Source organism: Thalassophryne amazonica, chromosome 14 (genome assembly GCF_902500255.1).
Source record: "Thalassophryne amazonica chromosome 14, fThaAma1.1, whole genome shotgun sequence".
Lineage (NCBI taxonomy): Eukaryota > Metazoa > Chordata > Actinopteri > Batrachoidiformes > Batrachoididae > Thalassophryne > Thalassophryne amazonica.
Window position 1 is genome coordinate 18,101,668 of NC_047116.1, and position 26,315 is coordinate 18,127,982.

The 26,315-nt window shown below is 40.5% G+C and overlaps 1 protein-coding gene and 1 pseudogene across 1 annotated transcript in view; both read left to right on the forward strand.

Moving 5' to 3' along the window:
• The window catches only part of LOC117524202, a 69,151-nt pseudogene extending 65,800 nt beyond the window's left edge, over positions 1-3,351 (forward strand).
• LOC117525338 (cytoplasmic protein NCK2-like) overlaps positions 2,642-26,315 on the forward strand; it is a 32,283-nt gene continuing 8,609 nt past the window's right edge. The window contains exons 1-2 of the mRNA XM_034187176.1: positions 2,642-2,697; positions 7,974-8,191. Coding sequence (XP_034043067.1) covers positions 2,642-2,697; positions 7,974-8,191 — 274 coding nt within the window. The remainder of the gene's footprint in view (positions 2,698-7,973; positions 8,192-26,315) is intronic.

Consider the following 26,315-nt stretch of genomic DNA (forward strand, 5'->3'; position numbering starts at 1 on the left):
TCTTCTTAAACTTTTGGACCATTTTTTTTCATGCAGTTGTTCACAAAGTGGCGATTCTCACCCCATCTTTGCTTGTGAACGGCTGAGCCTTTGGGGATGCTCCTTTTATACTCAATCATGACACTCACCTGTTTCCAATTAACCTGTTCACCTGTGGAATGTTCCAAACAGGTGTTCTTTGAGCATTCCTCAACTTTCCCAGTCTTTTGTTGCCCTTGTCCTGGGTTTTTAGAAATGAGTTGCAGGCATCCATTTCAAAATGAGCAAATATTTGCACAAAAACAAAAAAGTCTTATCAATTTGAACATTAAACATCGTTGTGGTGTATTCAATTGAAGAAACGTCCCAACTTCATTGGAATTGGGGTCGTAAAGTAAGTTCATATTTTGCATTGAGTGTCTGAATATGAATCATGAACTGGTGGATACACATGTACGAGGTCTGTCCATAAATTAAGGTCCTTTTTATTTTTTCAAAAACTATATGGATTTCATTCATATGTTTTTACGTCAGACATGCTTGAACCCTCGTGCGCATAGCGTGAGTTTTTCCACGCCTGTCAGTGACGTCATTCGCCTGTGAGCACTCCTTGTGGAGAGTCGTCCAGCCCCTCGTCGAATTCCTTTGTCTGTGAAGTTGCTGAGAGACTGGCCCTTTGTTTGATCAAAATTTTTTCTAAACCTGTGAAGCATCGAAGTGGACATGGTTCGAAAAATTAAGCTGGTTTTCAGTGAAAATTTTAACGGCTGATGAGAGATTTTGAGGTGACACTGTCGCTTTAAGGACTTCCCACAGTGCGAGACGTCACGCAGCACTCTCAGGCGGCGTCATCAGCCTGTTTCAAGCTGAAAACCTCCACATTTCAGGCTCTATTGATCCAGGACGTCGTGAGAGAACAGAGAAGTTTCAGAAGAAGTCGGTTTCAGCATTTTATCCGGATATTCCACTGTTAAAGGAGATTTTTTTAATGAAAGACGTGCGGACGGGTCCGCGCGTCGGCTCGCAGCCGCTGCGACGCTCCACCACAGGAAAAACACCTCCGTTGGAAGCCTTAAGGACAAGTTGGAACATGTCCAGCTGTTAAACAATTTCTCATATACTCACTCCACTGAAAGCCATCAAAAGCCGCCTGGATTTTACAAATGGTTATCAACACAGAGGTTTTTTCCTGTGCCGCCGCTCCACGCCGGCTGCGTCCCGACGCGCGGACCCGTCCGCACGTCTTTCATTAAAAAAATCTCCTTTAACAGTGGAATATCCGGATAAAATGCTGAAACCGACTTCTTCTGAAACTTCTCTGTTCTCTCACGACGTCCTGGATCAATAGAGCCTGAAATGTGGAGGTTTTCAGCTTGAAACAGGCTGATGACGCCGCCTGAGAGCGCAGCGCGACGTCTCGCACCATGGGAAGTCCTTAAAATGACAGTGTCACCTCAAAATCTCTCATCAGCCGTTAAAATTTTCACTGAAAACCAGCTTAATTTTTCGAACCATGTCCACTTCGATGTGTCTCACAGGTTTAGAAAAAGTTTTGATCAAACAAAGCGCCAGTCTCTCAGCAACTTCTCAGACAAAGGAATTCCGACGAGGGGCTGGACGACTCCTCCCACAAGGAGTGCTCACAGGCGAATGACGTCACCGACAAGTGTGGAAAAACTCACGCATGCGCACGAGGGTTCATGCATGTCTGTCGTAAAAAACATATGAATGAAATCCATAGTTTTTGAAAAAAATAAAAAGGACCTATACTTTATGGACAGCCCTCATAATTGGTTTTTTTAATTGTTAAAAATTAATATTTCAGCCACATTTTATAGCTCTAACAGTTGCTAACAGAAGTGATTATTTGTAGAATGAAGATTAGAGCTTGAAGAGCAGGAAAATTGTATTAAATGTGTATCATTTTGTCCAGGTGTAAAGAAGATCAGCAAAATATCAGCAAGTTTAAAAGTCTGACGATCTCAAAATATCTTCTCATCTGCTCAGTCTGGATCTTTATCCTGATCCTGACGAAGCTCTTTTATGCACTATTAACTTTTGAAAATCTATGTATTATTTCCCTCAGCAACAACAAAATCTTTTCCCCGCTCCTATAAAATGATTTCTTAAGGATTTCATGAATTTGATCCAGTATTGTTCTCCTACATATCAGTTTCCAGAAGGATAAACTGCATTTTGGAAAGTAGGAGTACCTTCCAAATTTGAAATTGTGGTGATATTCCGTCCACTGCTGTTGGAAAGCATTCAGTGTTTTCTCCTCTGTCTTATTTTCCACAGCCCAGTGATTTCTCTGTGTCGCTGAAGGCGGTCGGTAAGAACAAGCACTTCAAGGTGCAGCTGTCAGATGACATTTACTGTATCGGCCAGCGCAGGTTCAACTCCATGGATGAGCTGGTGGAGCACTACAAGAAAGCGCCCATCTTCACCAGCGAGCACGGGGACAAGCTCTACCTGGTCAAAGCGCTGCTGTGACTCCGCCCACACTGGGTCTCCCTCCATTCCCTCCTCATCTTAACAAGCCTTAGCTCTGGACCCGGTCTCTGTGGGGAGCTCTCAGAACTACAACCACACCTGCAGCCGCTCCTCCCAAGTCTGCCGCCCTCTAGTGGTGACTCCTGTGCCGGGCACTGTGTAAGTAAACATGCAGCTACTGCCCTCATGTGCCGGTGGTGCACAAGCGATGTCCGAACATGCACAGTGAGCACGTCCGCTGCTACCAGAACGCCTGAGGCCTTGTTGGGGAAGGAGCTTTCTTTCTGATGTCATTCATAATCGCAATTCACGTCTGTGTGCACACGCACATGTAAGTTACACTATCACTTTTAACCCACCAGACGGACGATGCAGGACGACGGATGTTCAAAAAAAAAACGTTATGTACTTTATCCTGTTTGATCAGATCACCACCTTTTTGTTTTACTTTCTTTTGTTTTTAAATAAGTTCTTCTTGAGTTTGCATTATTTTTGTTTGTTTTAATTCTGTCTCCAGTAAGGAATTCACAAAGTGACCAGAATAAATCTTTTTGCCTTTTCCCCAGTTTTCAGTACGAAGGCCTTTACACAGTCAGCCATGCTAATAACTGAGACAAACATGGCAATTTTCTCAAAAGCGAATGTCCAGCGATAATCCCATGTTAACCTTTGCCTTTTTTTTAAGTGTTTAAATTGGTTCATCTATCACAAAAAGGGATGCTTTTGGAGGAACGTGACAATTTTCCTTATCAAACATACAAATTAAAAAAAAATTTTGTTGTGAGGATTAATTAATCCATACGAGGGCCGTTTAAAAAAAAAAAGGAAAACTGTTAAATTTTGCTGTCTCTGTATTACTAATGCTAAACCTTTTTCTGATAATTGTGGATTTCTGGAGTTGTGTGTGTACCGCTGTTTACACTATAAGATGTTGCATTGACATGGCGTGTTTGATTGCTGATAGGCTGCTTTAAAGGAAATGCTCACGGGATTCGCGGTCATGCTAAACGTGCTTGATGGTAACAGTTATCAGCCACAGTTAATGTTAACCTGTGATGATGTAAGCCGGTGCTAACGTGTGGCGTTGTATACTCATGCTAGCCATGGTCAACAATAACAGTGCAAGCCACACCTGACATTAATAATTGATTGTGTGTGCCAGCGCTAATGTGTGAATGTATATAATGATGCTAACCGTGGTTGAGATGTTCCGCAATGCAGCCTGTTGGGCCAGAAACACGCAGTGTCAACCTGTCTCTAGTATAGACTGTGCCTCGCACCCGGAAATCCAATGATTCCCAGAAAACTTTCCCAGCTGTATTAATTGTTTCAGCCAGCGTGAAAACCCCCAAAGATACTTAACATTGATGTAAATCTTCAGGAATGAGGAGATCGCTATGTTTGGGAAGCTGGAAGCCGCCAGAATGTACCACCATTCTTTGAAAAGTAACTGAATCAAACTAGCTGATCATTGATAGTTTTGCTTTATTTATTCGTGAGTTTTAAGCCCCATTCTCACGTTCACGGCTTTGTATCCTGGAACCTCATGGTAACAAACCAGTGTGTGAAGATCAAAGTTGCTCATGATGGTGATCTATAACGGGGTTTGGTGACGTGACATGCCGGTGAAAGCGCGGTGTTTGATAGCACAATGCGCTAAGCTATGGTAGCACACCCATGGCACTAACGGAAAAACCTCCCAGTGATGTTACTGCATGCACGTCAACATTAGGGGCTCCTCAGGAACGCGTAGGATGAGCAACATATGTCAAAGCTCACAACAGAGAAATAGACTCCCACGGTGAAAATAAGGCCACAGCACAAAGAGTGAATCACTCGGTTCACAACAGCTACCTGATTGAGGCAAGATTACTAACTGGGACCCTCTGGGATACTTGTCCGTGAAAGTGAGAACGAGGATTTAATGGCTGGATTTAGAGTTTGATGTTAATGCTGTAGTTTTTGCACCTGGAACTCTGATGTTAAGAGGAAATGCTCCATTAACAAAATGTGAATTTGAAAATCACCATTAATATACAGCACGATCAAACAAATTATTGTCTGGTGTGAAAAGGCCTTTACTAAAACCTAGTTTGTGTTTTTTCAAATTTGTTTTTGCCTCCGTGAGTCCTGTTTGTATTAGATGTTGTTGGAAAGTTACGCCCCTTTTAGATGGACTCGCAGCAGAAAGTTTAAAAAGTAGCCCAAGAAACTTTTCAAAGCCCCCTTCGGCGTGCTTACGAGGTTGGACCAAATAAGATTTCTGTCAAATTTGCATAAATGCAGTTATGTTGCCCACAAAGATGCACAAAGGTACATGTGATAATTGTGCTATGACAGACATTGGCCAGCAGGTGGCAGATACAAAATGACACTATTTGTGTGACGGTCCATGAAGAAAATGCATGTTTGGAAGCCAGCATCGCGCGCCGTTGCTCGTCTGAAAAGGGCTTTAATGTCTGTGCGAGCTGTGATTTTTGTGTAAGAATGTTTATCGATGTAGAACCAAATGTGCCATCCTGTAACTACTGTCTCCAGATCTGCACTGCATCATCCATACTGTGTCCCACTCGCACCGACACCTTCCTGTTGGGTTCTGCAGTTTGTAGTTAACTAACCGCATACTGACTGAACAGTTAGAACTGCAAGGTCGCATTTTGCATTCATGACGCTAAACTTTGCAGGCTTTCGCAAAATGCTATATTCTTTGGAAAACCCTAATTCTGCAAATTTATGCAAGTTTAGTCCCAAAACTGATGCTATTCGGAAATGATGGGTGTTTATGTGAGCAGGAGGGGTGCATATTGTGTAAAACTAATGAAGTTCACCACGTGTGATAACTATATATGTGTGGTTTTTCACATCAAAGCATAGGGATCAGAGGATTTCGCTGCAATAGCAGTTTGAATATTTGTCAAACCACACTTCTTTCATCTGTGGAAAATCATGATGCTCCAGTACAGGACTCAAATCCCCACAGTCAAAAAACTGTCTTGAGCATTTTTGTCCATTGAAATGCTTGAGCTTGTTGAGTCCTTTGTTCCTAAAGGTAGCCCGTTGGGTTAAAATCAATGCATTTGTTTCATGAACTGTCAAGATTCTCTTGCCACGCTTTGAATGAACTTAATGTTCAGAGTCTCTTATTTGACTTGGGTGAATGGTTTTATGCGGCAGTGATATTTTGGCATGTCACAATAACTGTTCTGCTGGATAATATATTGTCCCAAATAATATCCCTTGTATCAAGTGTAACAGGGCTATTCCACAGGGCACTGTTCTACTACAATCACCCACAGGCCAAAAAGTGCAAAAATGAAACGCTTAAGCTGGCTTGTCTCTTAACAGTTTGATTTATAAAGTGCAGACCTGGCAACTGGCTGGCTTATAAAATGCAGATCTGCCAACCCACCTAAAAACAAAACAAATAGCTGCCCTCTCGGCCAGACGTGATCAAATACCACAACAAACGCTGTTTGAATTCAGATTTGTACCTTGATAGAGCACGATCAAACAAGTTCCAAGCCGTAGACACTACGAATAACACCATTTAAAGAAGTTCTAGCATGATTGAAGCAGTTAAGACTGCGAATACCCAGAAGTTACCACATACTATCAACAAGTTCGAGAATTGGGATAAATTTTTTTAACTGGAGCCCAATTTCAAAACTGGTGCCGATGATGGCTGTAACTACTACGTATAACAAGTTTATTCTAGATCAACAAATGGGAAGGAACAGTGCTCTGTGGAATGGCCCCATTACCATCAAATAAAAGGTTATTTTCATTTCAGCTACTTCAGTATCAGTGCATGTGTGTGTCTGTCAGTCATTTGGCTTAAATGATGGAGAAAATAAAGGCTCATGTGCTGCACCCAAGTCTTATATTAACAGTCAGCACATGCTGTCTATTCTGGCATCATATTGGAGAAATTCTTAAATAAACAACTGCATCTAAACACAAATGGCAATGTTGTAATACAAGGTCGGAAAAGTTACAGACAGGCGTACACATAACTGGCACTTGGGGCCTCGTGTGTGTGTGTGTGTGTGGTTGTGTGTGTGCGCGCGCGCCTTTAAATAATAAAGGCGCAGAGGGAAACACTTTTCCTACAAGTAGTCATCATCGCTTTTCCTCCTGAGAAGCACTTCCCAGTAGAGCTGAAACAACTAATCGAATTAATCGCTTAAAATCGATTATTAAAATAGTTAAGTAAACTAATTTAGTCATCATTAGTTGCTAAATAACTTTGTTTTACCGCAAATGTTTAGTTTCTTCCATATAATCAACCGAGCTTTGCTTTGAATCTTGAACCAATGAAGGAGTACTTCAAGCTGCTGCTTCGTTGGTTTTATTTGTTTTATTCGCTTTATCTTAATTTTTCTCTACTAAAACCCTAAAGAGCATATGTCTGTGAGCAATAGTTACCTTTTTTATGTTAAACTGACTTGTTATGGTCTTCTGAAACAGTTGATAGATGTATTTTATGCTAACGCCAATGCTAAAGCGCTAGCATGTCTATGGCATTTTCAATGTTAAAGTTAGCATTAAGCTGCTGGCATTTCAGCATGTTTGTGCATTTGTTTTCTGTATAATAATTAATGGCTCAGCGTTTGTTGTCGTAAAAGAGTCAAATGTTACAAATGATAATTTTTTTAATTTTATTTATATTAATAATAGCAACAATAATAATAGTAATAATAACTAATAATACTACAATACAATTTTAGAGAAAGAGACATGAGTCACATGTGTCACTGTGAAATGACCACATAGTTTACAAGTTATACAGAGAATGTTGCACATATGAGTCAGGCTACAGTTTTTGTTTTAGGTTTTATGGATAACGGGTTATGCTAATTGCTCATTTGCAGCAACAAAAATACCTCTTTTTTCACCATATATTTTATAACATTTATATGTTTCAATGTTTTATGGCAACTCAGCACTTTGATAAAGCAATGCCATTTGAAATAATTATTTTTGTTCTTTATTATAAACTGTTTTATTCTTTATAATTTTATATCTCATCAGCCAAGGGACATTTGACGATTTGTTGATTTTCAAGTATTTTAAGTTTTCAAATAATGTCCTGTTGTTAAATAAAGTTATGGAAGGAGAGAAAAGTTGTTTCCCTGGCACATTTTTAAAAAATTCCCCGCTAATCGATTAATCGTGTCGAAACCCCATCAGATTCATCCATGATCCAAATAATCGTTTGTTGCAGCCCTACTTCCCAGTTATATGCACGCCTGATTATCTGGTTTGTGTCTATATATTGTACAATAAGTCTGTCTTGTAGTTACGATGGGCCTTGTGGTGTTGATTGGGGGGGGGGGGGACCTGTTTTCTTCTCAGTGCATGCTGGGTTAGACGCCAGTCCACCGTGACCAAGTAGGGTCAGAGCGAGCTACTAAAAATGTGCAAATAAATGCATAAGTGTTTTATTTCTTGGCTCATGTGAGTCCACTTTCTTTCTGCAGGAGGACTCCATGAAATGACAGAGAGGTGATTGTTGTAGCCAAGTGGGACTACACGGCCCAGCAAGACCAGGAACTTGACATCCGTAAAAATGAGCGTCTCTTCCTGCTGGACGACTCAAAGACCTGGTGGCGTGTCCGTAATGCTGCTAACCAAACGGGTTATGTTCCATCGAATTACGTTGAGCGCAAGAACAGCCTGAAGAAAGGCTCTCTGGTGAAGAACATCAAAGACACTCTGGGTAAGCAGAACAGAGTTCTCCGCGCTGTAGCTTGTTTTGTTACATTTTCAGATTTCTTATCAGTGCAACGTCCAGTAGACATTAGTTTTATCTGTTCCTTTGCTGTTCGCGTCCCGAAGCGCTGCACGCTTGGAGCAACGCTTTGGTGGTTACCCACTCATTCCAGTTTTGCCGCTAGACACATTATTTAAATACGTTTTAATCACTTTACTCAATCCATTATAATGTGTCTACACCTTAAGGTAAGCAGGTAACTGTATACTCAATCCTCAACCCTGACGTAAATGTGTAGGTTGAAGTTTGCATGGAAGCTGTCAGAAACTTCTAATCACATTTTCAGTTGTTTAGTGGCGACAAGAAGCGGGTTGCTGATTGACCCATTCAATAACACTAACTGGCCATTTACCCATGGCAGTGTTTGCATTCTAAATCAGTAATGCTCAGATTAAATTAATTTTTCCCCTAAGTGTAAAACAGTGAACCCTAAAATATGTAAAAACAGAGCCTATGTTTAAAAATGCTGCAGTTCTCCTTTAACTTTATCCATACAGCACAGCGGATGCCTCAGATTTGATGGCCACAATACAGAGATGACTGAATTAGGTGACATCGGTTATGGGTGTGTGCTAAATTGGGTTGTGTCAGCACGCTGAATTTCTAATCAGTCTATGTCGCAAATGAAGGGATTAATCTAAACATGATTATTTTGCTCTACTTCCCTGAGGCAGGAAACGAACTCGACAGAGAGTGTCACACAAATTCATCTCATTTGACAGGTTTAATGAGTTACCACTTTTTGTCCAGAGGGAGAGACGGGGAAAATAGAAACATCTGGTGGAAACTCTAAGAAGGAGGAGGGATTAAACTGTCATTTTTAGTGCTGAAGCTAAGTCATCATATTAATATGGTGATGACTTCAGATGGTTTGTTTTCAATAACCGGCAGTTGAAACTCCAAATATATTGAATTTAAAGCTAGAATAGCACTCATTGGAAAATAACTCTGCCAAATCCCCGACTCCCGGTCTTGTAATTGTAATGACACATATTCCTGCTAAGGTCAACCCCTTTAACAAAATGTCATGGAAATCAGTTTTAGTTTTTTTCAGGAATCCTGCTCACAATTGAACAGGTAGATGTAGAAAAAAACAAACAGGACAAGACAAACTATGTAACACAGAGAAACCAAGCACCAACTTGACACATTTACCCCCTCTAGAACAGAGTATGCCATTGTCCTCAAATTATTGAAACTATCAGTCTTTGAAGGTGTGTTTTACTCGAGTAGTTTTTAACCCATTTGTTTTTTTTTTCAGCTATAATGTGAACATTTTATTTGAACGAGTTTCTGTGAGGGCAGCACAGTGGCTTAGTGGTTAGCACTGTCGCCTCACAGCAAGAAGGTCATGTGTTCAAATCCCACCTGTGGCCTTTCTGTATGGAGTTTGCATGTTCTCCCTGTGTTTGCTTGGGTTCTCTTTGGGTGCTCTGGCTTCCACCCACATCCAAAAGACATGCAGGTTAGGTGGATTGGACACTTTAAATTGTCCATAGGTATGTGTGCAGGTGTGAATGTGTTTGTCTATATGTGGCCCTGTGACAGGCTGGTGTCCTGTCCAGGGTGTACCCCGCCTCATGCTTGATGACTGCTGCTGGGATAGGCTCCAGCCCTCCGTGACCCTTAATTGGACTAAGCGGATGAAGATGAGTTTCTGTGATCGGTATCCTATTCAAATCATAGTGTAAATTGCTCCAAGGTGTTACACATGAGCAAGCTTTAAACCTTACCCACCCTGTGAGCAAGCACATCGGTGACTGTGGTCCAAAAAACCCTGAAGCAGTTCAGACTCAGTGTGGCAACCATGAGCTTTAACCATCGTAACAAATAGTAGACCATAGTCTCGTTTGAACCCTCCGTGATATCGTTGGATTTGACCACTTATGGGGACCTCCATTTAATATATACACAACATAACTTCACACAGATAAATGGTGTATGGTTTCATTTTTTTTGGCTGCAATCACAGAGAAAGTCGCAAAAAGTTTTTTTTTTGTTTTTTTTTTGGTTCCCGGTGGAGAAGAAAAGGCAAGGAGGTAGGAGACATCATGTCGGTTAGTGTTAGCCTACACAGCTAGCCAGAGTAGCTCTGTTCTCTCGACTGCAAAACCGCCTCCACATTTTTGATCATAAACAAACCGCAACACGTCTACTTTCCCACCGTATCGTCACTTTTTCTTTGCATCTTCACTTTGTTTGCCTGTAATTTGCCCAAAAACCCATTGAAACTGCTGTGGTTTGTACCCTGGAAGTAGAGAAATTACATCATATGCGTCATATTTTACCCCTTTAGCGCCCGCCCCAAAGCGGGACTGTGCTGCCCTGTAAAACAATAGCTCAACACAGAATTGTCAAAATATTCAGTGATTAAAATATATTGCAACTAAGTAAGTATATGCGTGTAGAAGGTGCAGGACTGTAGCCTACATGGGCTGGTTCTTAAGTATTTGAACAGTAAACACAATTTTTGTAACTCCATCTTTAAATCACCACAACGAAGTAGAAATTGTAAGGTCAACATGTCCTTGTAGTTTAGACTTTTAGTTTTAATTCAAGGGTTTAACAAAAACATCACATCAGCCATTTTGGAATTACAATCCTCCATTATCAGAGCCTATATTTTATTTGGACAAACTAAATAGGATTATTGTAATATTAAGCATCACTTTTATAGCCAGTTTTTGTTTGATACATCAGGAGATGGATACATGGACATTTCCAAGTTATTGAATGTATATTTCATTTAAATGTTTTTTTTTTTGTTTTTGTTTTTTTTTACTTCATTGTATGGTATATCTCTCTTGAGGCCTTTTCTCAAAAAAATGATGCAAACTGAAGGAATCAAAGGATTCTGTAGCTGTGATTGGAGAAACTGTGTAATTTTTGACTGTGTGTGTGTTGTATGTATGTATGTATGTATGGTGTTGCACCAAAAAAGTTATGATCACAGTTGTCATCTGTCTGTCTCTCTCACTCACACACACCACACACACACACACGCGTTGTGCATCCCTAATACAGACCTTAATTCTTTCTGCATGCACACTCTACATAATGTCACAGAGGTGCTTGGCCTTTGATAAATGATCTAAATAACAGTTTACTAGAATAACATCCTTTTTTTTTCTAATATTTTGACCTCATTTTTTAGCAGTTTGCTGTAGTCATTTGGACGGCGGCCTCATTCAGATTCAGTTCTGTATCCAAACCCTCGGGGGAATCTCTGCAGCGCTGCGCAGACCAGCATGGCACAGCCTGTCACTGTCTTCCTCACCACGACCCTTTGTGTGCAGAGACAACACGCTTCTCCTCTAAACGGTCGTTTCTCTCAGCCCGTCTGTCTGCACGTGCTATCACTGCGTTTCTCTGTTCTCGCTCTGACCGCTGGATTGATTAATGGAAGAATCGGGCGCTCTAATGGTCGCGTTGGAGTGATGGATCCTTCCAGTCGTCGATGGTGACATTATGGCCCGGTTACCCAGCTGGTTTTCACTCACTCACGCTTCACTGTTAAGAGCCTGAGTGATTCTGATTAGGCAGGAACGTTTTCATGTGAGGTGACGAGCTGTAGGTGAGGTCACGCGTTACTCACACACTTTAATAGAGGAACTACCCAGCAGAGCGCACAGTGACCTCATCCTGTCCCTCGTCTCTGCTTCTCTTTTTCAGCCGTTCATTAGCTCTGCTTTGCAATTATGGATCTTGGTGATAGATCCTGATTACTGTTATCTGAAGGGTTTTTTTTCCTTGTAATTTGCAGCTCTTTAATGTGGATGAGTCCTCAGCACTGTTGCACGTGTGCAGACTCGTACTGAATCCATCCAAGTACACTGCAGTTGTAAATGGATGCCGGCTGGTTTGTGCCCCAGTTTCCTCTCAGAGGCAGTGAAATCTGTGGTATATACGTAATTCAGCAAATGTCCACCTGAAACTATACTCATTTGTCTACTGAATGATGTTGTTTATTCCAGTCTTCATTCTCTTTTGCCAAAAATCTAGTGGAAGCTGTTTTAAGAACATCCTTGTGCTTAATATCCAAGCTGCTTCCTGTTTTATTTATTTATTTTTTGCTTGGATTTGCAACAGCAGAGCTGACATGGATCAGCATGTTGATATGTTTTTCACCAGTCCTGTCCTGATGCAAACTCCAGAGGTGTATGGTGAATATGGCACAGGTGGTCTTGAATTGGCAACCTTCCATTCTGTAAACAAGTGTACAAAACTCTTGCATCATCGTGCTGATTTTTTTTTTTTATTGAGCTGTTTTGTGGCTGTAGGTTTTTGTGTTACAAGTTAACTGCGTTGAAATTTTCAACCAATCTGTTAAATACCTATCTTGATGTTGGTATACAAAATCCTGAAAAAAATCTAATTAGCCATTGTACTGATTTAGTAAATTTGTTATAAACCTTGTATATTAGCCCTGATACTTTGAAAGGTTTTAAATTGGTTCATGTTGCATCTTTACAATATTCATTGAATTCTTCCTCATTTATAATGTTTTCAACACATAATTTGATAAAGTTGCATAAAGTACCTTACTGCACCAAATTCAAGGACTAAAATGCAGCTTCATCTGTGTTAACATAATCTGGATCCACCTCTTAGTCCCATAAGCCGTCATCAATTTGGGATGACTAGATCAGTACCACTTAAGGGGACAAAATGACACTTAGAATCCAGCCTCAGTGTATCATGGCCTACACAAAAATGTATGATAGCCATCCAAGGTAGTAGCTGTAGCCAGGTAGGGGTCAATGAAGAATTACACAGAGGTCAAACTTTAAAAATGCTCCAATCATGTTGAAAACTATATCACATATTTGTCTGACCATAACAATTCCAAAAAGGTATAGTTGGACTATCTATGACGGAATGTTCTGGAGTTATGGGGTCAAAACAGCAAAAATAGTGACCAAGGTCAATTTCAGTTTGTACAGGGGTCAAAAGTTAAAGTTGCTCCAATTTCAGCAAAAAAAAATGATGCAAATTATTGGGTGAAATAAAAGGATCAATAAATGGAATAGTTTTGACTGTGCTGAATGCTTTGTCTCCAAAGTAAAGGTCAAAACAAGGTCAACACTCCATTGAATTCTATGGCATGTGACTTATGTTACCACCCGTAACATGATACGTAAGCATGACAGATGGTGCAAACTTTTCATTTTTCGAACCTATTAACCCAACAATAATTTGACTTTTTTTTTTTTTTTTTTTTTTTTTTTTTACTGAAATTGGAGCAGGTTTAACTTTTGACCCCTGTACAAACTGAAATTGACCTTTGTCACCATTTTTGCTCTTTTGACCCCGTAACTCCAGAACATTCCATCATAGATAGTCCAAACTATACCTTTTTGGAATTATGATCAGACAAGTAATGTGATATAGTTTTCAACATGATTGGAGCATTTTTAAAGTTTGACTGCTGTGTAATTCTTCATTGATCCCTACCTGGCTACAGCTACCACCCTGGGATGGCTATCATACATTTTTGTGTAGACCATGATAAACCGAGGCTGGTTTCTAGGTGTCATTTCATCCCCTTAACTGGTACCGAAAAACCTACTTGGCCCATGGTCTATCTTTAATGGAATTGGATTTCTTCTTTTCCAGGCCAAGCTAAACTTTTTTTTTTTTTTTTATAACCAAGTTTCATGAAATTGTTTGCCGTTCATTTTAATGATCCAACACTGGCAAAAACATAGCTTCATAACCACACTGTAATGAAAGTAATGTCCACTTAGCACAGCTCTATGACTCCTGTGTGATTTAAAAGGTTTCTAGCTGCACTGAAACCACAAATGCAACTCATACATCAGGCTGTAGGATACACAGGCAATACTTGTTAGCATGGATAAAATTCATTGTTTTCTTATTTCAGGGGAATTGTTGGTAATAACAAAGACACAGTAGTACAGCTTATTGTTTTTGCTTTTTTCTTTTTTCTTTTATTTTTGCTGGATTTATACACGGTGATTTTCAAAGGTTGTTTGCTGTTGAAGTTTCAAGTGCAGTGAAAACGGTCAAGTCATTCATTAAAGTTAACACGTCTCAGAGTTCACATATTAATTATTCTCCAAGAAGAGTAGAAGGCTCTTCAGCCAGGAGATGGTACTTTATTACATTGGCCAAATTTATAGTTTAAAGTGTTCAAATTATTTTTTTACTCTTATTGTGGACACTGTACAAATGATGCTTTCGCGCTTGTAATGTGTATTTCTCGGGACAATATGACTTTGCGTGCAGCTGCTGTTGGGAATCTCCAGCTCACTCCGGAGCCGACGGACAAAAAAGAAAACCATATAAAGTCTAAATATTTACAACACTGCAGATGGAGGGTGTACTTGTAACACCTTTCAAAAGATGGACTTTAGCTCAGATATTTCATATTTACAAATGATTTGGAACCATGAACACAGAGTAGTGAGTTGGAGCTTCAACAGTTTGCACCTACTGACCATTGATTCAACAAAGGCTTAATTATGTGAAGCCTCATTTAACAGCTCATTAGAAACTACTGACACCTACAGGTCAACCAATGTATAGCACACTTACTTATAGTGAAATTACAAACTGGATCACACATAGTATGATTTCTGTGGCCATGGAACAAAAAACAATATAGCAGTGATTATTGAGAGGGAGGTTTTTATTTTTTAATTAAAAATTCATTCGATTTTAATTTAATATGGACATCATGCCATTGCTATCGATCTGTGTTGGGGAAATCTTTTTTGGTGGGGGCAATTTAGAATGATGCCCCATTTTCTGTTAACGTCAAAGCCTGTGTCTGTGTTTCAGTGTCATCTCGAGGTCTGTTGATCACAAGAGTACAAGGTGTGAGCTCACCCTCAAATTTATTTGCTTCGATTCCTAGCCAGATTCAGCGTTTTCACAAAGTTCTGTGAAAACATATATTTTTTCATTTTACAAATGAATATTTGTTGCTATCAGGTTGCAGGCACTGTTTAATCCATCACTTAAAGTGACTGCAACCTGATTTTATTTATTTTTATATAAATTGAAGGAAATCACTTTAAATTTTTAAATTAAAAGTCAAAGTGGGTCATATATTCTGTTTGTTACTGCGATTACTGAGATATGAATGAGACTATACAAATTCCAAGTTCAGACTGGAAGCCATGGAGCACCCTTCACTTTTTTTTTTTTTTTTGCCACAAAATCTGGCATACTGCTGAGAGAATTCACTATTTTTGAGTTTTTAACTGAGCTGTGGATTAGCTTTAGGGCTAATTTGTTCACGATACTGAACCACATTACGTAGTCCTTTAAATCACAGCAGCCGCTGACACGGTGCTAATGAACCATTTGAGGGCCACATTGTGCGTTTTCAATTATGGCACACGATGATGTGGGTGATGAGATGCCGTGAAGGCTTGTTTAAAGTGGCAGCTTCCACGGTAACGGCAAGAGTGAAGCAATGTGCTGCAACACACAGTCAGGTGGGCTTTCATCAGCTCAGACTCGGTCACCTCTGAGTGAAGTCATCTGGGTGTGAAAATCACCATCCACAACATGACGAGGTAGGTGAAGGTTAAGAGGGAATTGGGGGAGGAGAGAACGGAGCTCGTGGCTGCTCTAACCAGAAGGAAAGTGCATTGAAGTGTAAATGAGTGAAAGAGAAAATGGATGTGCCTGAAAGTGTTTTTGCTGAATTCACTGAACATGTTCCTTCTGCTGTCTTGTATCTTGAAGGCTGCAGCTAACGATTATCCATTATTGATCTCTTTTCTCTGATATTAAGCTCTAAATGCACCTTCCCTCAGAAATTGTTTAGTTTATGTGAGTCTGTTGGAAAGTTTACGACCTCACTAAGAAACACAGGCAACTATACACTTTCAGTTTTCAGTTTCATTTAATACACCTGGGAACTCATGTTTGTCTTTATTCATTTGCAGCTGAAGCTCTTGAATGTCAGTAGATGTGAGGGTTGGACAGTTGATCGCTGAAGACTGACTGACGTCATGATGCACACCCCCACTCTGCCGCCCACAGACTTATTCCATTGTCCCTGCTATAATGTCGAGATGTGTTAGTTTGTTCGTCTTGTACTTTAAGGAATTTCAGGGGACATAACACACTAAAATATTTTCAAAAGAAAATGTATAGTTATTTGTTTTGGCTTTCGTCCACATTAATTCCCAACCACTGCTTTTTCACAACACCCCCTCGAGGACATAAATCTGACTTTTTTTCTTTGTCTATGGACAGTGAAGGGGCACATGTGCGAGTGGCGACACAGTCTCTGCACGTCTCGTACTTGTACTTGCTTGTTTTAATGTCTGTTTTTATACGCTTTAGTACCATGGATTAATTAAGCCATAAACCACTAACATGTTGGCCCTCACCATGAGGCTGAACCAAGTAATTTTCCTTTCGATCCTGGCCACTTTATTGGCCGACCTCATCCAACACGCTGCTTGCCACAACTTTAAGGCACACGCCAGCCAGATGGCAACACCTTTTTTTTATATGGGACTCCCTTCATCCTGCTCTTGCTTCAAAGACGCGTCGCTGTTACCACCCCAATGTGTCAGAGGCAACAATGCCAAAACAAGGAAATGTGGTAGGAAAACAGAAATCCGGTGTCGCAGACCAAACGGTCCCCCCTAAAAATCGGTCTGACCTGCCTTCACTGTGCATGCATCATCAGCTACGGTTCACAGATATCACCTTGTTTCTGTGTCAAACTGCACTCCAGTCATCATTTATCTCAGCAACAGATATCTGAAGCTTTTGTACAACAATCCTTTCCACATAAATTGAGAATTATTTCATCATAAAAGACAGAGGAAGTGATCAGAGCGACGCGGCTACACAAGCTGCTACCTGATGCGTTCACTGGGTGTCCGTCATTTCAAAGCCTCACAGAATATTGCCTCATTTCTGCGTAAAACTGACTTTAGAATGATTTTTAAGAAGTTTTACCTCGTCATCTGATGGTTAATAATCGCATTAATCCATTTGATTGTGTTGGGTGAAGAGACGGACGTGCTGTTGTGGTCCAAAATGACGCATGCACAGTGGAGGCAGGGCGGACCAATTTTTAGGGGGGGACCGTTCAGTCTGCAACACCGGGAGTGGATTAAAAGGCAACCCTGCAGACAAATGCTTCCATCAGTCTTGCTTGGTAATGTCCAAACCTTATGGAACAAAGTGGATGACCTGCGAGCCTGTACTCGGTACCTCTCTGACTACCGACAATCTTGCCTTATCTGCCTGACAGAGGGTTGGCTTATGGGGTGGACTTTGATTTGGGAGCCGACCTAGAGGGTTACATGCTAGTGGGATAGACCACAGCCAAAACTCCAGAAAAAGCAAGGGTGGAGAGGTGTGTGTGCATGCGTGTGTATTAATAAGTACTGTTACTCTGCTCACATTACAATGAAACACCAATATGCATGGACATTGAATTACTAACACTCACCTTAAGGCCCTATCATCTGCCTACAGAAATATGCCAAATAGACTTTTTGTTGTGTGTATCGCACCATCTGCCGATACACAAGCTGCTGCTTCCACAATTCATGATCTTGTAGTTCCCACATACCAGCTACATGTCACCTGTCCCACTCGCGACACAACCTGCCTCGACCAGTGCTATGGAAATATCCAGGATGCCTTCTACTCTAAAGCACTGCCCCATTTAGGGAACTCGGATCACAACATGATCAAACTGATGCTTGCCTGTGTGTCCAGGCTGCAGTGTGAGAAAATCAGAAAGGTGGAGGTTAAGAACTGGACTACTGCCGCATCTGAGGCACTGCAAGATTGCTAAAGCACACAATTGGAATGAAGTGACCAACGAGCCCGAAAACGTCAATGATGCGGCGCTTGCTATATCAGTGTACATAACATTCTGCGAGGACATAATTATTCCCAAAAAGACTGTTAAGATGTTTCCCAACAACAAACCTGGGTAACCCCAGAACTACAACAACTTCTTAACAAAAACAAAAGGGACTGTTCAGATTGGGAGGAAATGGAGAAGAGAAAAGGACTGTGCAGAAAAACACAAAGTATGATTATGGACTGTAAAGCAGCATATAACGCAAATTGGAGAACCTTTTCAGAAATGATGCTAGGAGAGCATGGCAGAGGGTTCGGGCAATTACAGGATACAAGCCTAAGAAATATCTCATGGAAGTGGAAACAAACTTGAAATGGCCAATGACTTGCATGATTTTTACTCCAGATTTAATATTCATGACTTTAAAGCTAAGCAGGGATTGGTTTCTAAAGAAATCAGTAGTATGAAGTGTGTGGACATTGACATTTCTATAGATGTTGTCTTACTTTAGACATGTGAACCCCTGTAAAGCTAGTGGGTCTGATGGTATTGGCAGCAGCACATTAAGGGTGTGTTCATATCAGTTGGCACAGCCCTTTCAAAGGCTGTTCCAGGTGTTAATAGACACTGGTGTAATTCCTTATCTATGGAAAAAAAAAAACATTGATTGTGCCCCTACCCAAAAACAATAAACCTAGGGAACTTAATGACCTGCGCCTTGTTGCTCTAATGTGTACACCAGTGAAATGTTTTGAAAAAAATACTCCTGAAACAGCTTTTATGTGAGGTCACACCATCCTTAGACCCAAAGCAATTTGCATATCATGCAGAGAGAGGAGTTGAAGATGCACTGCTGACTTTGACAAACAGCATATATGAGCACCTAGAACAGGCAGATAGTCTTACCAAGATTGTGTTCATAGATTTCGGTGCCTTGAACACCATCCAACCCCACCTGATGGTACAAAAACTGGTACACCTCTGGACCCAAGATTAATTTTGTGGACCTTTGACTTGTTGATGAACCATAGTTAACAAGTCAAATTTAACTGTGGTGCCCCTATAAATACAGGGGCACCACAAGTGCACAGTGTCCTCTATTCTGTACACTTTATACACTAATAACTGCCAAGCAACCTTCTCAGACCACACCTATTTTAAATATGCTGATGAAACAGCATTAGTGGGCTTTGTAAAGTCTACTACAGCATTCCTAGGGGGTTTTGAGAGGGAGCTGCAGGTTTTTTTTTTTTTTAAATGGTGTACAGATAATTTCCTTGTGGTTATTGAGAAGAAAGCAAAGGAGATGGCCATAGATTTTAATAAAAAAGGGAATTATAGTTCCACCCTCAAATACAAATGATGTAGTGGTAGATCAGGTCACAACGTACACATATATGTGTGTTGAAATAGACAACAAACTGACATTTAATAAATGTGCACAAAATAAGCCCACAAGTTGCAGGAGAGGATGTTTTTTTGTAAGAAAACTATCATTTTAAAATAGACTGCTGTATTCTTCAGATGTTTTACAAAGTTCTCTTGCAGAGTGTTTTATCATTTGGCCTTATTTGTGCATTTGCTAACATGTACATCAAGGGCCAGAAGAGGATTGTTCAGTTTCATTACTTATTCGCCCTCACCATGATAGATGGATAAATAGATACTTTATTAAACCTGAAGGAAATTATGTGGTGGTCTGTTGGAACCATTCACACAGATAAAGCACACACATTAAGTGCATATAAATGTAACAATAAATAATACAGCACAATAAAATTAAGTAAAAAAAAAAAAGAAAAAAGTAGGAGTTTAAGGCCTTACATGGGACATTTACGGCTAATTCACGGCTTAATCCACTTGCGTTTATAATCTGTATTTGATTTTAACCCTATTTTATGCTAATGAATGTGTACCTGCTAAAATACATCTCTGCTACAGGTTCTAAATTCCATAATAATACAATAACATGCTTTTGGAGGGCGGTATGCATTTTCAGAAGCCTGACGTTCATGACCGATATTTGCCCTCGTCTAACTCGGGCAAATATCGGTCATTTTAGGCGACTGGCCATGAACGGAGGGACTCAGAAAATGCATACCGCACGACAACAGCATGTTGTTGTATTTTACTGAGATACACAACATATGGCGTAACAGTATGCAGGTTGCCTTCAATATTGCGCCGCGCTAGCCAGTCACGGAACTTGCGCGTTCCAACCTCGGTAGATTTTATCGTGTTAGCTGGTACCGTGCTGCTGTCCAGATCTGCCAGTGCATCCTCGTCAAGCTGGCTGCTTTGGCTGCTGTTATTTGTTGGACTGTCCATGAGAAAAGCATCCATATTGGGAGCAACACGCACTTCTCGCCTTTTTATCTTTTCCTCTGCGGATGGTTTTTGGGCTGCGCACGTGCTATGATGTCATTTGTTTACGCACAGCGGGCGGGTATGCCGATACTCGTTCGCTACTGCGGGCGGGTATAGCCAGGTAGCATCGACGTAAATCTACGCTACCGGCCTAGCAACGCCTCGGTAAAGTGATAATAATGACCGTTATTCTTTTTTTTTTCACCCACTGATTAGATGTAATGTAATGCTTCCAAATAACTTCTAACCAAAAGGTGCTTATGATTTTTGGGAACTTTAACATATTGCTAAACCACAGTAGAGCTGTTAGTTTTTGCCGTTTCGCAGTAAAGACCTACTGCAATCTTCACATTAAATTGCTTTTATTGTGGAAGACGAGCAGGAAATGTGTGGTTTACACGCATGGCTGAACCAGAGCGACAGCAGGGAGGTTATTCTATAGAAGCTCACCCTCTCTGATTCCCCTGACCACCAGATTTATGGAGAAATCTCAGATATTATGCCTGAATCTCTAATAGTTTTGAAAGTACAGCCCTTTGAATTTTGAATTAATTTTATTTGCCAGACGAGCCTCTCTATCCAGTTTCTAACATTCATACCGCATTTGCTATGATGTATGAAGCTTTGAAACTGTGGCTATGGCTAACGTCTTATGTAGAATTTTTTTTTTTTTTAAATGCTGTCAAATCAGGTGTATCTTCTGAACAAGGTTTGGAAAAATGCAAATGGCTGTACTTTTAAAACTGTTAGAAATACAGATGTAAGATTTGGGATTTACACATACTTTCGGTGTAGGTGCACCTGTAACTTTTTTTAATCAAAGTTGTTGATTTGATAAACTACAGTATGAAAAAATAAATGTTCCCCATAAGATTTTTATTTATTTATTACACTAACCTGACACAAGTCAAAAGCCCAAACTTCTCACATTTCAGAAGTAAAACCACTTAAAAGTTTTTGGCTTGAAAAGCAATGTATTTACAGAATATCTCTCCATGAAGTTTCTGTCAGTCAACAAACTTCTCTCTGCCTCATTTTTTTTCCTTCGTGATTATGTCAGGCCTGGTTTGGTTTTCAAAATACACACACACACACACACACACACACACACACACACACATATCCATACACTCGGCTATCAGATACGGATCCACGCTGCTATCCATAAACATGATCTGCTTGTTATTCCCGTCTCAGCCGTCTCCTTTGTGTTTTTGTCAGCTGTGCCCTCTGATGTGTTTGGTTCATTCTGTTTGAGAAACAGCTGCCGAGAGACCCCTTGTCTTTCTCCTCCGCTCCACTCTTCCTCCTCCTCTCTGTCAACAAGTTTCATGCTACTCTACGTGAACCCAGAAAATTTTCCAACCCATGTAATTGTAGTATTCAACAGTGACATTTCTGTGGCATTTCAGGCAGGCTCTGTGGCACTAACTGGGCCATCAGCTGTCAAAAAGAAACTCGGCGAGGCTTTATTAGTTCCACATACAAGCGTACAGTGACGGGGTCCACAGAGTAAACGGTTTAAATGTCATCGACGATGTAGAATCCACATGTATTATCGTGATGAATTGTAAGAGGAGGACTTCTCCTCGGCTGTGTTCGAGTCGAGAATCTTTGGGAACGAAAAAGTGTCAATGCATGTTTTAAAGAAATGCCTTTGAGAAGTCAGACAGGTACACGAGGAGCTATCTTTGATCCCGGAAAGCCTGTCATTATCAAACCCATGATGCCTGCTCCACTTTCTGCTCCCCGTCTGCAGCAGCTATTTTCAGCCTGTTTGATTACTATAGATAGACCCTCATACACCACGGAGATGGTGTAGGTGGAATACTAAATAGACAGAGAGGACTTTGATTTCACTGGGATTGTGGAATTGGGTGCAGGTTGAGTCGGTCCAAGTTGACGTGTTGTGTGTCTGAGTCTCTTCTAATAACGGAAAGATGCGGTCGACTGTCTGTTTCTCTCTGAGTAGAATGTTTCCTGTTCATCTCAGGAAAATTTGGAGCCTCATTTTAGGGTTCTTGCAAATGTGTGAACCTCTTCAGGAACATTTGTTAATTTGCACCCAGAGACCAGGAACACTGAATTATTTCAATATTCCTGGATAAGTGCTGCTCCAAAATGTGTGAGGGATCTGAGGAAAAACACCTCCACAGAAACCCAGATGAACATCCAAATCTGGCTCAAAACTGGTATAAACCAGTAGTTGTCACACTTTTTCTGCCATGCCCCCTTTGTAGTGGATACAGAATCATCCCGACCTTAATGCTCTTTTATATCTTAGGATACCTTAGGATGATTCTGAAAGCAGGTGGTGGTTTCCTGCCTCTTTTCCCAGATCTTCAGTAAATCTTCCTATGTAGATGTAGAATGCATCGACGGGTGTCCGTCACCTGTCTCCCAGTCCACTTTCACTGGGTGGTTAATCCAGGATTTGTCCAGTCTATTTATGAACATATTTATGGGCCCAACTTATCCAACATCCTCAGGTAAACTATTCCATGTGTTAATGTGGAATAGTCCACCTGTCGATGTTGTATCAGCTGGTCCATTTAAATACAGAATTCTGTCCGTTCATTTCAAACGGTATAACAGTCGCTGCCCTTATACTTCTGTACGTCCTTGACGTTTGCACAGATGTTAAACAGCATGCCCACTAGAGGGCACTGCAGACCACCTTAAATGTTTCTGACTTCCAGGAGGTCACATTGTTGTTAATGCCACAAAAGAAATAAAAGTGCTGGCAGCGGAACAGACAAAGGTGGCCTGTTGTGGCCATTAAATACTTAATGACAGGATTTTATATATGTGAAGCGCTCAACAAAATATTCTGCTGCTGGTAATGGTTTTCTTTGTGCCCTTTTGCTGAGCATCAATCAATTCAATCAATTTTTTTTTATATATAGCGCCAAATCACAACAAACAGTTGCCCCAAGGCGCCTTATATTGTAAGGCAAGGCCATACAATAATTATGTAAAACCCCAACGGTCAAAACGACCCCCTGTGAGCAAGCACTTGGCTACAGTGGGAAGGAAAAACTCCCTTTTAACAGGAAGAAACCTCCAGTAGAACCAGGCTCAGGGAGGGGCAGTCTTCTGCTGGGACTGGTTGGGGCTGAGGGAGAGAACCAGGAAAAAGACATGCTGTGGAGGGGAGCAGAGATCGATCACTAATGATTAAATGCAGAGTGGTGCATACAGAGCAAAAAGAGAAAGAAACAGTGCATCATGGGAACCCCCAGCAGTCTACGTCTATAGCAGCATAACTAAGGGATGGTTCAGGGTCACCTGATCCAGCCCTAACTATAAGCTTTAGCAAAAAGGAAAGTTTTAAGCCTAATCTTAAAAGTAGAGAGGGTGTCTGTCTCCCTGATCTGAATTGGGAGCTGGTTCCACAGGAGAGGAGCCTGAAAGCTGAAGGCTCTGCCTCCCATTCTACTCTTACAAACCCTAGGAACTACAAGTAAGCCTGCAGTCTGAGAGCGAAGCGCTCTATTGGGGTGATATGGTACTACGAGGTCCCTAAGATAAGATGGGACCTGATTATTCAAAACCTTATAAGTAAGAAGAAGAATTTTAAATTCTATTCTAGAATTAACAGGAAGCCAGTGAAGAGAGGCCAATATGGGTGAGATATGCTCTCTCCTTCTAGTCCCCGTTAGTACTCTAGCTGCAGCATTTTGAATTAACTGAAGGCTTTTTAGGGAACTTTTAGGACAATCTGATAATAATGAATTACAATAGTCCAGCCTAGAGGAAATAAATGCATGAATTAGTTTTTCAGCATCACTCTGAGACAAGACCTTTCTAATTTTAGAGATATTGCGTAAATGCAAAAAAGCAGTCCTACATATTTGTTTAATATGCGCTTTGAATGACATATCCTGATCAAAAATGACTCCAAGATTTCTCACAGTATTACTAGAGGTCAGGGTAATGCCATCCAGAGTAAGGATCTGATAGACACCATGTTTCTAAGATTTGTGGGGCCAAGTACAATAACTTCAGTTTTATCTGAGTTTAAAAGCAGGAAATTAGAGGTCATCCATGTCTTTATGTCTGTAAGACAATCCTGCAGTTTAGCTAATTGGTGTGTGTCCTCTGGCTTCATGGATAGATAAAGCTGGGTATCATCTGCGTAACAATGAAAATTTAAGCAATACCGTCTAATAATACTGCCTAAGGGAAACATGTATAAAGTGAATAAAATTGGTCCTAGCACAGAACCTTGTGGAACTCCATAATTAACTTTAGTCTGTGAAGAAGATTCCCCATTTACATGAACAAATTGTAATCTATTAGACAAATATGATTCAAACCACCGCAGCGCAGTACCTTTAATACCTATGGCATGCTCTAATCTCTGTAATAAAATTTTATGGTCAACAGTATCAAAAGCAGCACTGAGGTCTAACAGAACAAGCACAGAGATGAGTCCACTGTCCGAGGCCATAAGAAGATCATTTGTAACCTTCACTAATGCTGTTTCTGTACTATGATGAATTCTAAAACCTGACTGAAACTCTTCAAATAGACCATTCCTCTGCAGATGATCAGTTAGCTGTTTTACAACTACCCTTTCAAGAATTTTTGAGAGAAAAGGAAGGTTGGAGATTGGCCTATAATTAGCTAAGATAGCTGGGTCAAGTGATGGCTTTTTAAGTAATGGTTTAATTACTGCCACCTTAAAAGCCTGTGGTACATAGCCAACTAACAAAGATAGATTGATCATATTTAAGATCGAAGCATTATATAATGGTAGGGCTTCCTTGAGCAGCCTGGTAGGAATGGGGTCTAATAAACATGTTGATGGTTTGGATGAAGTAACTAATGAAAATAACTCAGACAGAACAATCGGAGAGAAAGAGTCTAACCAAATACCGGCATCACTGAAAGCAGCCAAAGATAACGATACGTCTTTGGGATGGTTATGAGTAATTTTTTCTCTAATAGTTAAAATTTTGTTAGTGAAGAAAGTCATGAAGTCATTACTAGTTAAAGTTAATGGAATACTCAGCTCAATAGAGCTCTGACTCTTTGTCAGCCTGGCTACAGTGCTGAAAAGAAACCTGGGGTTGTTCTTATTTTCTTCAATTAGTGATGAGTAGAAAGATGTCCTAGCTTTACGGAGGGCTTTTTTATAGAGCAACAGACTCTTTTTCCAGGCTAAGTAAAGATCTTCTAAATTAGTGAGACGCCATTTCCTCTCCAACTTACGGGTTATCTGCTTTAAGCTACGAGTTTGTGAGTTATACCACGGAGTCAGGCACTTCTGATTTAAAGCTCTCTTTTTCAGAGGAGCTACAGCATCCAAAGTTGTCTTCAATGAGGATGTAAAACTATTGACGAGATACTCTATCTCACTTACAGAGTTTAGGTAGCTACTCTGCACTGTGTTGGTATATGGCATTAGAGAACATAAAGAAGGAATCATATCCTTAAACCTAGTTACAGCGCTTTCTGAAAGACTTCTAGTGTAATGAAACTTATTCCCCACTGCTGGGTAGTCCATCAGAGTAAATGTTATTAAGAAATGATCAGACAGAAGGGAGTTTTCAGGGAATACTGTTAAGTCTTCAATTTCCATACCATAAGTCAGAACAAGATCTAAGATATGATTAAAGTGGTGGGTGGACTCATTTACATTTTGAGCAAAGCCAGTAGAGTCTAATAATAGATTAAATGCAGTGTTGAGGCTGTCATTCTCAGCATCTGTGTGGATGTTAAAATCGCCCACTATAATTATCTTATCTGAGCTAAGCACTAAGTCAGACAAAAGGTCACGACCAGGTGGATGATAGATAATAACAAATAAAACTGGTTTTTGGGACTTCCAATTTGGATGGACAAGACTAAGAGTCAAGCTTTCAAATGAATTAAAGCTCTGTC